We start from the raw sequence: 17,573 nt of genomic DNA on the forward strand, positions 1-17,573 counted from the left end.
AAACTCCATTCTCAGTTTACCGCCATCTGCTGCGTGATAATAGTAGATAATCCAAGGTGCCTTACCAACTCTACCATAAACAAAACAAACAATCATGTGCTATGTAAAATCTCTTCTAAAATATCGTAAAGAAAATTTATCATTCGTTAAGCATATAATATGAATATGCTTGTAGATTAGGTCCCGATAAAAAATGGGGGCCGCGGTGGCCTGGTGGTAAGGTGTCGGCTTCGGAACCGGAGGGTTTCAGGTTCGTGACCCGATTCCACCGAAGAGCCGTCGTGTAAGGGGGCCTGTTGCACGTTAAATCCGTCATGACCAAACGTCCTCCCGCTGGTGTGGTGTGGCGTGTAGAGAGGGGGGTGCCAGCTCAGGTGTCGTCCTCGTCATCTGACCGCGGTTCAAAATGACGAGGTCCGTCCCAAAATAGCCCTAGTGTTGCTTTAAACGGGACATTAATATAAATAAACTAAACTAAACCCGATAAAAAATGAGACAGCTTAAAAAAATCAATCAGTTAATATAGATTCACCTGTTTAATATCCTTCCTAGCGGTGTGGTATCGAAAAACGACATCGGACATCTGAGGACACTCCAAAGCATTGTTTTGTGGAAACGAATGGAGGCACGAGTCGAAGCAATGGCCATGATAATAGTTGCAATGAGAGTCGTTATACCTGTTGAAAGCACATGAGAAGAAATAATAATAAATAAATAAGATATGTGACTACATTTAAAAGTGGACACCCGCGGGCGATGCTTATGGCAACGAAGAGAACAAAAATATAGAAATTTCTTAACAAAACCAAATGTTAACCCGTTCACTGCCATGCCTCAAATCAGATACTCAGGTCACTTTCTTTACTATTCTTAATTACGGTAGAGTAAGGGGACATATAATTAGGTAGATGATTCGGTACAATAGGATAGTAGGTGTGACCCATGGGTGTTACTCATGGCAGTGAAAGTGTTAATAAAATCTTTCAAAACACAAAACGTCTAAATATTTCTTCCTTACATTGACATAAATTTATTGCATGAAATGTACTAATCTTAAATATTAAATGCTTCATTTGCAGTAATACTTGCCTTGTGCAAATCCCAACAAACCGTAGATTCCCATTCTCATATTTCGAAGCGGTATGTTCTGTGAACCATCAGGCAAAGGCTTGTCACTGCTCCACTGACTCAGCCAAACATTGGAGCCGATCTGAAACATTTTCGTGCATTTAGATTCAATTTGCATCAGTCAAAGGAATCATGCTATGATTCATGTAATATTGAGTCGACTCACTTCGAAGCACTTGTAGGCTGCGAAACCGATGATGAAAAGAAATGTGAGATGCAAAGTTGAGTATCGGAAGTAGGTCCAAAATATGCTAGCTTTAACCTGTTGGAATAAAAAATAAATTAGTATGATTTATTGCCATCTTTGTGAACTTTGAGACAAAAGCATAAGAAAAAAACAGTAAAGTGGTCTTCCCGAAGCTTTCTCGCATATTTCCTAATAAAAGTGACATCCACCTCCAGTATAAAACATGACTTTTATTTCAAACTTTTATTTTCTGTGTTCCGCATATGAACGGTTAGTGCTTCGTAATATAATAAAGAAATGTATATATGCATTTTCAAAGCTTTTTTGCCAACCGATTGCAACCAGAATTTGATACCGAAATAATTTTTGCGTATTTGAGATGCAGCACACTTCCAAGTATCCGGTTCGCGACAATCCGGCCTTGTTTTCTTTTATCCTAATTAAGTTAGACATTACAGAATTTATGTTAAAAAATAAACAGTTTATATCTTTAAATTACTTTTTCTTGAAACGTGCAATGTAGTATATAAACATATATAAACAACCAGTAGTGAGGCTTAAACGGTGGGCTTAGTGCTCAATAAGAAGCAAGAAAATACATATTATAACAGTGAGTCTTGATATAAAAACTTTTTCTCCGGTATTGGTGGGAAAAGAGTTGGGTATACAGAAATCCGGTCTGTCCGGCATTTTTGTTATCCGGCCTGCTCGTTCGCCGCATTAGGCCGGATATTCCGGGAGTGTACTGTATATAGTTAATATCCATGCGAATATACGGACCAAAAAATAATCAAACCATAGGCAGATTTCATTCAAAATTTGATAACGGATCTCTACCTTAGATGATACACTGTGAACCAAACTTTATCCCTTTAGTGATTTTTTTGGAGGGGGGGGGGGCTTTTCTAGTTGTTGCGTTCATTTAAACTTAGAGTGATAGATATATAAAATTTTTAACATGAATTGCGTCCAAACTTTTATATAATATATCTTCAAAATGTGCATATAATATACGTGTCAACGTAGCTCATGAAAAGAACTCAAAACTCAATAAATAAATGCTCATTTAGCGGACTGTAGTTTACTTTTAATCCACACTCAATAATTTGATGAGAGCCGATGGTACACACATCTCTTCCCGGCTGCTCGCTACTCAACTGACTGTTTACACAAAAACTCTTTTTCATACAGATGGCGTGACGGTAGCATGCGCAGATACAATACGAAGTCTACATATAATATTCTACAATTATTTATTATGTATCTAACATTGGTGAAAGGGTCATACACCAAATTTCACCAGTTTAGTTGAAAAAAATTGATTTATCTTAATGAGACTGACCAATTTGATTCCAAAAATATATTTTTCTGACTCAGAGAGCGTTGAAACGTGTAGATCTTCAAAATCTAGAATTTGAATTCTTTGGCGATCAAAATAATTTCTCAGTGTATAATTTCGTACCCGAGAAGAAAGAACGGGTTGATATTCGTTACCCAGGAATGTGCTTCTTAAAAATGTGTCAATATCAACTTACTCGCCCAGTTTCCATCTTTTCTTTTTCAATGAATTGGGCTTTCTTCTTTTCCTTCTCTTCTGTAGAGATTGTCCTGGATATTGTCCTGGAGAGAGACGACTTGGATATGCGTGACTCCATCCTTTGTATCTGCGCTTTCACATCTCCAGCAGACATTCGCTTCGTTGTCTTTTCTCCTCTCTCCTCATCTTCCTTTGCTTCTAAAGAACTGAAAAATACTGATTTCACTCAAAACCAGAAATAGACATCCGAATAATACAGAATATAAGAATACGAAAATGCAAATAAAATTAAAATTGTTTTAAGGTATACGTACACACTTGAAGATTTTTTTTAAATTTTAACTTTAAAAATCCAGTTTTTTCACAGTAGGTTATTAATATATGTTTAAACTCATTTCAGTGAGAAAAAACCATATTGCACTCATTATTAATTAATTAAATAATATTTAATGAGCTAATGAGCCTATTTTTTGAAACATGATATCTTAAATTCTAATTTCTACAGACACACAATTCTAGTTGGAAATGATGCCTAACATTAGTCTTCATGTTGTCTGCCTCAAAAAAGTTATAAAAATGTATAGTTTTTTTAAAACAATTTTTTCATCTACGATGAATAGAAAAAGCGAGATTTTTTCTGTCATTTTAACATTTAAACAGCTATTAAAAATTTATTTCTATAAATATAACTTTGATGGAGGCGCAAAACATCCGCTATTTCATACAGATTATTTTGATATATAAATAACTGTATTTGGTTCATTTCTTGTTGAGTTATGATTGTTCGAATGAAGCAACGTAGTGGGAAAATATCATTCCTCATAAAATGAGTTTAAAAAAAAGCCATAACTAGAGTTTTTAATGGAAGCACCTCAAGAAAAATAGTTATAACTCGAGAAATATTTCGAATATTGACAACATCTTGGTATCGTTTGAAAGCTAAAGGATCAGAGAACATTATTAAGCAATAAAAAAATTATTCGATATTTTGAACGATTTTCGAAGTTTCAAGTGTGTATATACACCTTAAAGTTTTGACGACGAATTTCATAGAATTTAAAATCTTTATACAGGCCTTTGGTTTTATGCTATACATTTAATAATTTTTTTCTTAATTTAGTGAACTGAATTTATGTGGTATGAGCCCCTATACTACTCTCCCTCTCTCTCTCTCTCTCTCTCGCCTGCAGATGGCAGTAGTGTTCCGACTAAACGGAGAAGCAGGCAAGCGAGGCAAAACGGCAGAAAGGAGACTCTAGCAGCGGGAGAGTGTGGGCGTGTTTATAAATTCATTATTTGTATAAGACGTAAGTGTTATTTTCATCTGATCCTGGTTGATAAAAATGACACCCACTTCAACAACCGGAAATTCAACTTGGAAATTTAATATAGCCAAGCTAAAGAATGGAAATAAATATCAGTTTTGGAAATTCACCTTTTTTTTTCATTTTCTTCTTCTTCTTCTTCTTCATCCTGTTTTTTCTTATTTTCTTCGATGAACCTTGCAAATTCTCCTTTCTGGTTCAACAAATCCCGGTAGCTGCCGGATTCCAAGATTTTTCCCTCTGACATCACGTAGATTTTATCAACTTCTTGTAAAACTGAAATGTCGTGAGTTGCGAGAATTCTGGTCTGAAAAAAACAGCAATGGAAAATTTCCATTAATATCTTTGAACAAACTGATCACTCATGAAAAATCTAATATATAATACCATCTAATTTTTGTCATCTTACCGAAATTGTTTACTATTCTTTAAAATCAGTTTGTTTTTTTTTACTCCGTCTTTTAAATGATATAATTTTCAATTCATTCCATTGAAATTTCATTTTAAAAAATCATATAATAATACTCTAGAACTTCAATCAGGAAAGTTATTTAGAAAAAAATATATACATATAAATTTTTTTTAAAAAAAATTAATAACTTTACGCAGAGATGAGATGATTTAACCCTTTAAAAGGACATTTTTTTCTAGTCATATTATGTTAAAATATTTTTAGTCTTGAAATTAGAATAAGAAAAGAGATTCATTTAGCTTATTAGATAAATTTAATTAGATTAATTAATTAATTTGGTTCATTAATAATTAAGTATCAAATCAAGACACATCATTTTGTGTAAAATAACGAACTAAAGCATCTAAGTTTCTGTCTTTATAAAAAAAATTTGTCAGAACTGATGCCAACCTACATAAATTCATACAAAGATTGATAAATTTGGTGGGAAGCATACTTCCCACGGCCCTAGAAAAGGTTAAGTGAATTTTGGAATTCAGTGAAATAGCTTGTGTCTATAAATTTTTGAAGTGAACATATATTTATAGACTAAACATTAACCCAAATAGACTCAACATAAACCCAACATAAATTATTTATAAAAAATTATTTCTAGAACATAAATTATTATAAACGTAAATTATTTTTGTTATTATTAGTGATCGAAAAAAGGAAGCATAGTACACTCCCGATGATCCGGCCTAATGCGGCCAAAGGGCAAGCAGGATAGGCCAGAGTTCTATGAACCCAGCAATACCAGCAGACAAAGTTTTTATATCAAAACTCACTGTTATAATACATATCTTGTCACTTCTTTTTGAGAGTACTATGTCCTTCATTTCTCTGAAGCTACGTAGAATGCGAACGCGCCCGCGGTCCAGTGAATCATAAAAGCACCTTTCACATTTTTCTCTGAAGCGTTCCTATCACAAAAATAAAGCTTCCTCAATATATTTATGCTTACAATTCAGTATGGTTTCTCTTACTTTCATTCCCACTTCCCACTTGCTCAAAACACCACTTTTCACTTTCTCCTCGATTTTTTCTCCCAATCCCCCACAGTACTTTTCCCAACTAATAACACTAAAGACCACATTTTTTTTTTTTTTTTGCTATTACATCAGAGTCTAGTTGCTGTATGGTACGTAATTTCTCCTCCAAGGTCATTTCAACTTTTTTCCCTTTTATCACCCATGTTGAAATTTTCAATGTGGTACACTTAAAAAATTATGAAACATACCCCAAGAACAATTTACGAGTTATAATCAAGAGACAGCATAGACAATTGAGATCCGTTACACACTGACATAAGAATGAACAACTATCAGAACGCTGCTCTTTTCCTGTTATAATTTGCATACGACACTTAGGAGGATCGTAGCAGACGCCCGCTTCCAATAGTCTTGGCATTGTTGACAATGCAACGTTTTTTCTTCCTCATTTAATTACGACAAAAAAAAATAGACCGGATAATACAGAAGCCGGATAGACGTGAACCGGATAAGCGGAAGTAAACTGTAGATACGACAGGTTAAAATTCGTTTATGGAAATCAGACCAGATAAAAATATTAAAGTAATGTTTTTATAAATTTGGTTTTTTTTTAATTTTCAGAAATTGATAGAAATGATAATGAAATCAAAAATTCAATATTTAATCGATTATAAAAAATGGCAATTCTTTCATGAAATATACTTCTTGTTTAGGTCTTTTATTAATGTAACAATCAAATTTTTGTAATATTTTTACTTCGTTAATTTTGTAACGACAAAATTTCAACATTAATTTGAAGAAATTCTTTACTCTTTTTCGCTATAAATCAAATGAAATTTTTTTCAAACACCATATCATATGGTCACATTTTCTATTTCCACTGACAACCAAATATTGCAAAGCAATCACACTTTTAGATTAGGAAAGATTCGTATATTTATTCTTTCAGAAAGTAACTGAAAATTCATAAAAGTATATCATGGAATATAAATCATGGTTTGGTTCGGAATTGATTTGCTAGATTAACATGATACTTTAAGTCACTTTAGGACCAATAATTAAATGCAGAATAATTTAACTGGTTGGAAGAAGCGGCGTTTATGATCCGATTTTAGTTATGCAAAGTGGCGTCAGTAACTTTATTCGAAACAGTTGGAATTTTAAGTTAAGGAAAGAGATGTACGCTTATTCTTTTAGAAAATAACGAGGCCGCGGTGGCCTGGTGGTAAGGTCGCAGCTTCGTAACCGGAGGGTTTCAGGTTCGTGACCCGATTCCACAAAAGGACCGTCGTTTTAGAGGGTCTGGTGCACGTTAAATCCGTCCGGGCTAAACGTCCTCCCGCTGGTGTGGTGTGGAGAGAGGGATACGAGCTCAGGTACCACCCTTGTCATCTGACCGCGGTTCAAAATTACGCGGTCTATCCCAAAATAGCCCTAGTGTTGCTTTAAAACGGGGCATTAATATAACTAAACTTTAGAAAATAACTTAAAACATCAGGGAATATAAATTATATTCTGGTTCGGAATTTATTTGTTAGTTTAACATCGTGCTTTGAGTCACTTTAGGTCAAAAATTAGATGTGGACTGATTTGACTGGATGAAAAAAAGAGGTGTTTATATTCTGATTCCTCTTATTTAAACCATATGCTATTTTTATTGTACAAAAATTGTTTCGCATACGAAAATACAAAAATCGTTCTCTTTATTTGCTTTAAAAAATTTTGATATTTAATTTAGTTTTGCTCCATATAGTTTTAGACAAAAAACAAATATAATAATAAAATCATCTAGTTTACCTTATTTTGCAGGGCTCCGTTGGGTCCAATAACGTGTTTGAAAATATGAGCTCCAACATGAGAATCCACTGCACTGAGGGGATCGTCCAGGAGATAAATATCAGCATCTTGGTACACAGCCCTGGCTAAACTGACTCGCTGCTTCTGGCCACCGCTTAAGTTAACACCCTAAGAAATTCTCAAAATAAGTAAACTATAAATTAACAATTATATAATATTTTTTAACAAATAAATTGGAGTTCCCTCTCAGAACATGTTGGATAAAGGCTTCCTTTTCTTAAAATTGTTTTTGAAAACATACTCAATAAATTTATATAACCTAAATTTGAATATATTATCATTATCTCTGTATATTAAAATTTCTATCATGAATTCAAAGATAACCAACCATATCAAATAAAATAAACTCATCAGAAACATTCAGACTTGCCAGATCATACGATCCTAATTATAAAAAATCCATTTCCATAAAGATTTATATTTATTATCACATTTTTTTAAAGATTTATCATTATATTGGTGTAAAAATTAAATCATAAAAACAAAATCGTGAAATGTTATGATAAAATCTATTATTAATTTTTAATTAAAATTCTCTTTTAATGTGATGATGTAATATGATTCATATTCTGTAAATGTGCGTGTTTCTATATTATGTTTTTCTTTATTTCTATAATTGTCCATAATTGTTTTTTGAGTCAAATCTTCAGATCAAAATCATTTGGAATATCAGATGTAATCAAAAGTTTAATTTCGCGATGCCATAAAATTTTCAAAATTAATAATTAATTTTAAATTTCTTTTTAAATTCAGATATCGGAGTAAGTTCCATTAAATAAAAATTTACTTTCTATTTAATTGCGCCAACATTTCTAGTTAAATTACAGAAAGCCTTTATTTAGCCTTTTTTTTTGTATTTTCGCAGTTCTTATATTTTTTTCGACAGAAAAAGTATCGATTATAATATAAAAATAAATAAATTCAACTTTAATACGAAACACCTGCTGAATGGTTGCATTTAATGCAGGCAATCGAAAGAATCATTTAGACACATTTTGATGAAATTCTCTTTAACAAACATTCTGATAAAAGAGATATTAATATAATAGATATCTTTATAAATTCTTTCATCAATATACATGTTGATTAGAAAGATAATATGAAGAAGAAAAAGGACCGCAAGAATTATTGGCTGTTTTTGTCACTTGATAAATATTTATCGGAATTTACCTTTTCGCCAATCTCAGTAAGATCACCGCCTGGCAAGATCTTGATATCTGGATTCAAACAACATCTGCTGAGAGTCAGATCATATTTATCTCTATCCATCGGCTTCACAAAGAGAATGTTTTGGCGGAGAGTAGCATTCTGAATCCAGGCCTGCTGAGAAACATACGCCAAGCGGCCACCCTAAAGGAGAAAGACCATTAACATGTATTATAATACATTATACACTGTTACTATGACGTAGTCCTCTGTAAAAAGAATGCTAAATATAAGGGTTGGAAAAAATGAAAAGTGGTCACTTGCTGTTGCGTCAGAATGATAGCAGCTATAGCAACGTTTCCGAAAACGGATATAAAGGGTGGTAAGAGGTATGCATTGCATACGACGTTCATTAGTGAAAGCTGTTCGTGGTATGATCGAAAGTAAAGTCGTACTATAACATTCACGGACGGTAGTACGGTTTCTGACTCCTCAATTCCCATGGACCATTAGTAATAGATTTCCTGCGGAGCACTATCAATTCAACACAATATTGCAGTATTCTGACGAAACTACGAAAAGCATTCGAAAACAAATGGCCAGACCTTCTCTCACAACAAGGGATCCTTCTCCATGACAATGCACGCCCACACGTCAACAGTGAAACCCAGACGACTTAAAAAATTTCCGTTGGAATACCCGCCATACAATCCAGATTTGTCACCTTGTAACTTCCCTATCTTTGAACCACTTAAGAGAGCATTACAGGGGATGAGTTTCCATTCGGACGACGAAATGAAAAAAGCAGTGCAGGACTTCCTCAAGAATGAACCACCATCTTTTAACAGAAAAGGCATGGAACCTGCAACCTAACCGATGGGGTCTCTGTCCCAAAGACCCTGGTAATTTCTTTTGATTTTCAATGAAGTTATTCTTTTCATTTGACTTGTCCACTTTTCACTTGGGCAACCAATATAATAATTATGGAATATTTTTTTTGACGAAAGGACGTCTCTTACACTCCATAAAAGCAAAATCTTTCCTACTGACTTCAGTTAAAATTGTATTTGCGGTGGCCTGGTGGTAATATCTAGGCTTCGGAACGGAGGGCTTCAGATTCAACACTGGATTCTACCGACGAATCGTCGTGTAAGCGGGTTTAGAGCACGTTAAATCCCTCGGGGCCAAACGTCCTCCCACTGGTGTGATGTTTTGTGGAAGTTTGGAGAGGGGTGTCGTCCTCGTCATCTGACCGCGTTTCAAAATAACGAGGTCCGTCCCAAAATAGCCCTAGTGTAGTTTTAAAAAGGGACGTTAATATCACTGAACTAAAATTGTAAGAAAGTATATTCAGAATAGACTGATCTTCCTGTTTATCACGGGGCATTTCTTTTTCTATCCGTTAGAGGTCGCCTTCACATGGAGCTTCAAGTGCGAGAGATGAATTCGGAACTTACGGTAGAAATAATACGAACTCTTGAACAGCATGACTTACTTTCTTTACCCTTATCAATATTCTATGTTCTATAATATTAATGTATGATTTAAATTCAATATAATCTTTTAATCCAGAACGTTATAGCATTATTTGACGGAGTCAATTCGTAAATGGATTTTTTGCAGCTAGTGGAACTAGCATTATTTGACGGAGTCAATTCGTAAATGGATTTTTTGCAGCTAATAGAACTAAATCCCTGCACCCCGGAAAAACAGAAAAGGTAGACAAGTCTTGATATTATATTTCTTGAAGGATATGCCTATTGATTCTGATGAAATAAGAATCTAAATTCTTCACAATAGAATTCAAATTATTTTCGACAAGGTCAGATATCCAAGGATTTTAACTTCGATGTTTTAATTAAGTAGCCATTGCATTCGATGCTCTATCTGCATTTATCTGTTCCATATATATTCAAGAAAAAAATTAAACGCATATACTTTTATGCCATACACTTTTTATATTTACACTTTAAGAATTCTTTAGATTTTTACCCCTAATTAATTATTATTCTATAGATTTAAAATAAGCAACATTTAAACACGACCATTTAAAAAATATTTTGAGAAATGGATGGAGAATTAATATTATCGTCATATGTAACTTGCCTTCATTATCCGCACGGCTCCTTCCGCGGCGTGCATTTCTCCAAGAATGGCAGAGAACAGGGCGCTCTTTCCAGAACCTACGGGTCCCACGACGGCCACCAAACTTCCGCGCGTAACGGACATAGAGATATCACGGAGAAACGGAAGATCTTCTTTTGTCCAGCAGAAAGCTCCGCCATCGATTTCGATTGCATCGTCTGTGAAAAAATAGCAAATAGCAATTTAGAAAGCTTTAGTGTGACCTTTTATTTCTATATCCAACCAAATGGAAGCCACATGAGCTTAAGAGCAATTTATTTACAATTTTTTGAAAATTTACAAGTTAAAAGTAAAAGACATAAAAAAGCATAATTAACCAGGTAATTGTTTCGAACTCTTCGAAAAATGCATATATAAATTGTATCGCAAAAAATTTAGCGATTACGAGTATATTCGTCAAATACAGAGTATGTGTAATATAAAATAATGTTATAATAAAATGACTGCTATTTTTTTATTTAAATAATCACATTTATTTAATTACTTAAACTAACATATATTTTTTGCATATAAAAGAAGAGAAACATAAAAAAATTAATTTATTATTTTAATTTGCATTTTAGAGATACAAAAGGCATCTCATCCCGGTTTTTATTAACAGGCGCACCACTTATAGAATAATCTGAAACAATTTATGGTTGCTTAAGTGCTTCTGTGACGACTAATACAACACAGCGATACACTTAAGAAAAACAATTCGTATTATATTTATAATAATTTTCATATTTTATATTGATATTTTTTAGAATAATTATTAATAATCAATCTTATTTGTCCTTTGATTTCGACTTGGCGTCAAAATATTTTAATCATCCTGAAATTTGAGAATATATTTGAATTTTTACTAAAATTGCAAATTGTAGCTACCTATTGCTCCAGACGAATAAGCTCTTCATAACGCAAAATGTTGTACTTTTTCCATGATAAGTATACTCGTCAAAAACAGGTAACTGGTTAAAATAATGACAAGCATTAAAAGTTTTTTAACACAATAAAAAAATTTGGGGGTCAGTATTATTTGTAAATTGCGCAAACGATTGTGTATAATGTAAAGGTCATGGAAAAAGCAAAACAATAAAACCTATCATTGCCTTTCAAATTTGGCACGTAGTTATTTCTTGAGTAGACATTTCTTGACATTTCACCCTATTTATAAATTTTAAAAAAATTAGTAATATTAATTTGACTATCGTACAATTTCATCTTTAATTTTGACAATTTTTAAAAACTTATTTACCAGGTATAGTAGCAATACTTTCCATTCCTTTAGCTCTTGGATTTATATCCAAGCAAGCTGAGACGAGATTAAAATACTTATTTTATGTAGATACATCTCGAAAAAGTCAAGAAACTGGATAATAATCAAGTCGGTACTTAGACCTTTTTACATGCACTCAACCACTGCTCAGAAGTTCTATTTCGGAACCATATGGGTAACTTGTATTCTACATTTTACATTTAAGTCTCAAACTTTACTGCCTGATTATGCATAGAAGTATTTATGGAATGGTTAATCTCATTTGTGCTTTAATATTTACCGAAGGAAAAAGTGTCAAAATTTAGTTTAATTTTCGATTAAGAAAATTTCCATATTAAGTTTAACCCTTAACTGGGGACGTGCAATCTGTGAGACCGCTAGCGATGGATTTTCGCTCACCCCTATTCTATTTTTAGCTCGATCGAATGGATTGACCCTGTAGCTTCCTGTTTTGTGACCTTCAATACACGCACACTTTTTCAACCGATTTCAGCTGATGCTTTTTTAAATAATTCAGTTATTTCTTCGAGCGCGGTCTCTAAGACCGCACCTCTCTGTTATTGTCTCAGTAATAAACAAGGCTTAGCAAATGGCGGTAAAACTTGGGTCCCTAAATATCATCCAATTTACTGATCCTATTATGAAGCAGTGATTCATACACTTTTAAATGAAGCTGAAAGTGATTTTAGTGATAAGAATAATTGTACAGAAGAGTTTTTCGATGAAAGTTCGCATTCAACTGATTCTGATATGTATGTTCAAACATGATTAATATTTCTAGGGATAGTGTATTTTGAAAGATTTATAAAATGTATTAATATACCAAGAGATATATATGCAGAATTTATAGGTTGATTTTTATACTAGCTTTTAACCTGTATGTTTAAAATACCCTAGAAAACCGAGCTATGAAAGTCACACAAGCTGATAAAAAAGGGCCCATTTTACCCATTGCCATTTTTTTTTTATATATAATTGTTGAATTTTACATTATATTGTCTTCTATATATCTTCATATATTGTAAAAATAAATATGATTTAAAAAGTAAAAAGTAATATGCTTTTTCAAGAATATTATTTATTGTAACATGTCATTTGAGACGAAAATGTATGTTCCAACGCATTTACTTTTTTCAATGACAATGTATTTTGAAAAATTTCTAAAACATATCTATATATCAAGAAAAATATCTGCAAAATAGATTGGCAGTTTTTCATACTAATACATTCATTAGAATATTTAATTTGAGTGTAAATGAAATGCGGTCTCGGAGACCGCACCTCCCCAGTTAAGTCCTAAAATTTCACCTCCCCAGTTAAGGGTTAAAATAATAAGTGAAAAATTCACTTTACCATTCTTGATGCTTGAGATAATTTTCGTAGCTCCAAATGTGCGTGCGAGCATGATACAAATAGAATAGAAGGGGTTAGGTGGAAATCACATTTTTCTTTATTCTTCTATGTGACTATTTCAATTCCTTTTGAAACATTTCAATTTCTAACATACGTTTGAAAAGATCTTTGCTAGAATTTTCAGGTACTGGCGTAGTCCGAATGAAGGCACAAAGTGGGAGAAAGAAACCGCGTGAAAGCATTCTGAATTTTTATAGTTTTAGAATGGAATTTTACAGGATTTTACATTTTTAGTTTCAGCACGTAGAATTTCAACGTGGGAAAAAATTAAAGCTCACACAAACTCAGAATTATAAGTAAGGCCAGAGCTCAAGTAATGAGAAAACAATTATTTTTTGAATGTGAGTAAATTGAAATAATTACACCACATCACACACACACACACACACATATATATATATATATATATATTACTTACTGTCTATTGTATCATCATTTGGTGGTCTGCCTTTTAATTCTTCACTCAGCAGAAAATCTGTCACTCGTTTGAGAGAGACGCGAGTCTGAAATGAAGTATTTGTAAGGATTCAATTATCAGAAAAATTTCACTACAGCATATTTTTATTTATTAATAGATATTTAAGGTAATTGACTGTCTCACTTTAGCGAAGTCCCAATAATATTGTTACGAATCTGTAATGCTGCTTCCCAGCATAGTTGGTTCCACCATCGGAAAGAATGTTTTACAGTCATTTGTATTGGACGGAGTCCGGTGTCACGTCGGAGGTTCCAGAGCTTGGCGACAAATTTGGCGACTTTGGCGCCAAAAGGGATTATACCCGAAACATCGAGAATTTTCCCGAGCCGTTCATTAGGAACCGAGATACGTCTCGAACGTTCCTGATTGGTTGAGAGGCTTCTAGCCCCCCCTCCTGAGACTTATAAAAGGGAGGCAACCGCAGCTGCTTGGACAGAGTAGTCGGAATCAACGGTGAAGAACTGGTCTTCCAGGGATTAGCGGAGCAGCGACGGAGTCAGGCTAGTGCTGAACTAAGCTGTGCGCTACTGTTTGCAGTAGAGTCTTGTATGCTGTTGTATGCTGCACGTCTCGGCTGAAGATAATCGTCTTCTGTGCTGTATATAGTTGTCGTCTTTGTGCTGTCCTGTGTGTCTTCGTGCAAATAAACGTCGTTGTTTTATTTCCTACTGCCGCCTGGTGATTGAGGGCCCTTCACACCATATAACTTCCACTATCAAACGAACCCAGGAAATTTGGTAACAATATCTTTATGGCCGTAGTGTACCGGTGATAAGGTGTAGGCTTCGGAGCCGGAAGGTTTCAAGTTCGAGCCCGCATTTCACCGAAGACCTAGTGCACGTTAAATCCGTCGGGGCCAAATATCTCCCCGTGTGTAGTGTGGACGATTGGTGAGGGGGTTGCCAGGTCAGGTCTCGTCCTTTGGCCAAGGTTTAAAATTACGAGGTCCATCCCAAAATAGCCCTAATATTGCTTTTAAACGGGACGTTAAAATAAATAAACTAAATAAAATCACTAATTTTTTATTTCTAATGCAAATGGAATATTTCCACAAGATTATATTTGATATCCTTTCTAGATTTTGTGCCGTGTGCAACAATTCCTGGGTTCGTTTCATTTCTAATGTAACTCCTTATATGTTATATCCAGAAAGCTAATCTCCCACACGGCCTACAGATAACAGACCATGATCGAACGCTGACGCCTACTATAGACAGATTTCTGTCGGCAGACTTTTTCATAAAAAAAAATCTTTTTTAGAACAAAATTTACTGAAATATTACCCATAGAACAGCAAGTAAGCAACTTGAATCTTGAAGTATATCCTTCTGAAATTTTAGAATAAAATGATGTTTCTTTATTTGTAGTTCTTGTTGCTAAATTGCGCTAATTTTTGCTTTACTTAAAACTTCTATAGTAAATTCCATTGCAAGTTTATTATTTTTTCTCGATGTTATAACAGTTATAATTATAATATGCAACAATTAAAATAAAAAATAAATGATTTTACATAATCTTTAAATAAATTATTATTTTAATTATGTCATACTTTACAAATATTTATCATTCAATTAAATTGTGAATAATAAAATTGCAATATCTGCTTCGTAAACATATGAATAAAGAGTAAATAAAGAGATTTCTTAATGGCCCAAGAAAATTTATCAAAATTCTGAGAAAATGCCATTGCTTTCATAAAAGCATTATCATTCATATTGCTTTTTAAACTGGTTGTAACGCTGGAGATTCTCATTCGAATTTATAATTGATTAAAAATGCTTGATGATATTTGATTTAAAAGGCATCTATACTTAAAAATATGTCGATCTGAAGATGGGCAGAATTTCAAATGAACCTTTAATTTTAAAAAACTAAAATGTTACACAAATTCATTAAAAGAGCGAAAGCTAACGCAGAGCTTCCTTACTTGGTCTTTGGCTTAGTATATTCAGTGAGTTTCTATCGCCTAGGATGATAGGAAAACTGAATTTGATAATTCCTTTAAGCTTTTAAAACACCTGGAAGTTTGGCAATATCTCATTACGAATCTGTAATGTTGCTTCCCAGCGCAGTTGATGCCATCATAGGAAAGACCATTTTACTATTAACTCTTTAAATGTTGATCAGATGCCGGATCAATGACTCGTCTTAACAAAAAACTTGGCGATTATTTGACGACGTGGTGAGGAATTTGACGACTTTAGTAACAAAATGGATGATACTTAAATTTTTAAGAATTTTAGCGACAGAGCCAATAAGCACCGAGATTGATTGTTCGAGAACCATCCCGTGTCTCGGGAGCTATAAAAGGCCGTAACACAGAGCTAGAGGCAGTCTTTTGAATTCAACTGTGGTTAATAGTTGAAAGAGTTTTCTCCCTGAGAGCTTCGAGCTGCTTATCATTGTTGTGCTGTTTATGTTCTACTGATTGCTAGAAGTGCTGCTGTTTATTGCTTGTTTGTCGTTTGTGTATTCGAGTCTACTAGTTAATAAACGTCGTCATTTGCTATTGAAACCTATTGACTGTGTCACCATACACTAACTACAATCCATTGACTTTACGGACTTATTAAAGAAAGCTCCGCAACAATATATTTATTAAGAGCAAAGATAAAATATCCTTCAAGAATATTCAATACCCTCTCCCAGATTTCAATGCCAATGATCCTCCCAGATTTCATTATTCAGAAACAATATACACGAAGATAATGTAAACATTTCCTTATGATAATATATGCGCAGCTTACCTGTGTGAGTTGAGCTACCAGCTCCGGTATAGAGGCCATATTGGTGCGGAGATTATTGAAGAGGGTGAGAGAAACAAAAGCAACGCTGGCATCCAGAATATTCTTTTCATCAATCAGAACGTAAGTCACAAAACTGCTGATGGCGATCTGCAAAATAAAGTCACGAAAATAAAATCTTCAAAAGAGCATTGAAAATCGAGAATAAAAGTTATTGCCTATTTCTTGCACAAATCTCTCCGACTATAGTTTCGCAATTTACTATATATTTTTTTCCTTCAAAGCCCATCGTACATCGATTTAAATTATTTCAAAACAGAATTCATTCCCCTGTATGAAGTGATGCAAAACTATATATAAAAAACTTCAGAATACAGAGAGAATGGATTTAGTTTTGTTATACATATCAAGACTGCTAGGGACTCCGGCAGATCTAAATTGTCAATCAGATGTTCAGAACAAATACGTTTTATACAGATTCATTTAATTATAAATGCCATGCATGCCCATTAGCTATATTAAATAGGACAGATTCTGATATTTTGTGGCTATGAACAATGCACATAATACAATCACTTTTTTAATCAATTGGTCGATTTAGTTTTCCATTTCAATGCATTTTTAATACGTTAATGTTTTATGATGTTGTTGTTTTTTATCTATTGTGACCTCTAAGCCTCGTAGTCCTAAGAAATGGAAATATACTACTAAGTTGGAATCCTGGTTGGAAATTTACTACTAAATAGAAGATGAGTAAATAGGATAAATAACTGTATCGAATTTATTAATCCAGTCACAAACAATTATCGAATTATTGTACTAAATATTACAGAGAAATTTTGAACTTTGCCTTTGATCATAATTCATGTTTAATAGGTAAAAACAAATACTGCACTTTTGAATAATTAAGCA

At 33.5% G+C, this 17,573-nt stretch overlaps 1 protein-coding gene across 1 annotated transcript in view; it reads right to left on the reverse strand.

Moving 5' to 3' along the window:
• LOC129957065 (multidrug resistance-associated protein 1-like) overlaps nt 1–17,573 on the reverse strand; it is a 101,213-nt gene that overhangs the window by 32,414 nt on the left and 51,226 nt on the right. The window contains exons 13-22 of the mRNA XM_056069201.1: nt 16,665–16,811; nt 13,858–13,942; nt 10,730–10,926; nt 8,648–8,827; nt 7,418–7,585; nt 4,288–4,484; nt 2,851–3,058; nt 1,295–1,390; nt 1,090–1,210; nt 533–677 (exon numbers count right to left, since the gene is read on the reverse strand). Of these exons, the coding sequence (XP_055925176.1) occupies nt 533–677; nt 1,090–1,210; nt 1,295–1,390; nt 2,851–3,058; nt 4,288–4,484; nt 7,418–7,585; nt 8,648–8,827; nt 10,730–10,926; nt 13,858–13,942; nt 16,665–16,811 (1,544 nt within the window). The remainder of the gene's footprint in view (nt 1–532; nt 678–1,089; nt 1,211–1,294; nt 1,391–2,850; nt 3,059–4,287; nt 4,485–7,417; nt 7,586–8,647; nt 8,828–10,729; nt 10,927–13,857; nt 13,943–16,664; nt 16,812–17,573) is intronic.

The sequence above is a fragment of the Argiope bruennichi genome, chromosome 11 (assembly GCF_947563725.1).
Source record: "Argiope bruennichi chromosome 11, qqArgBrue1.1, whole genome shotgun sequence".
Lineage (NCBI taxonomy): Eukaryota > Metazoa > Arthropoda > Arachnida > Araneae > Araneidae > Argiope > Argiope bruennichi.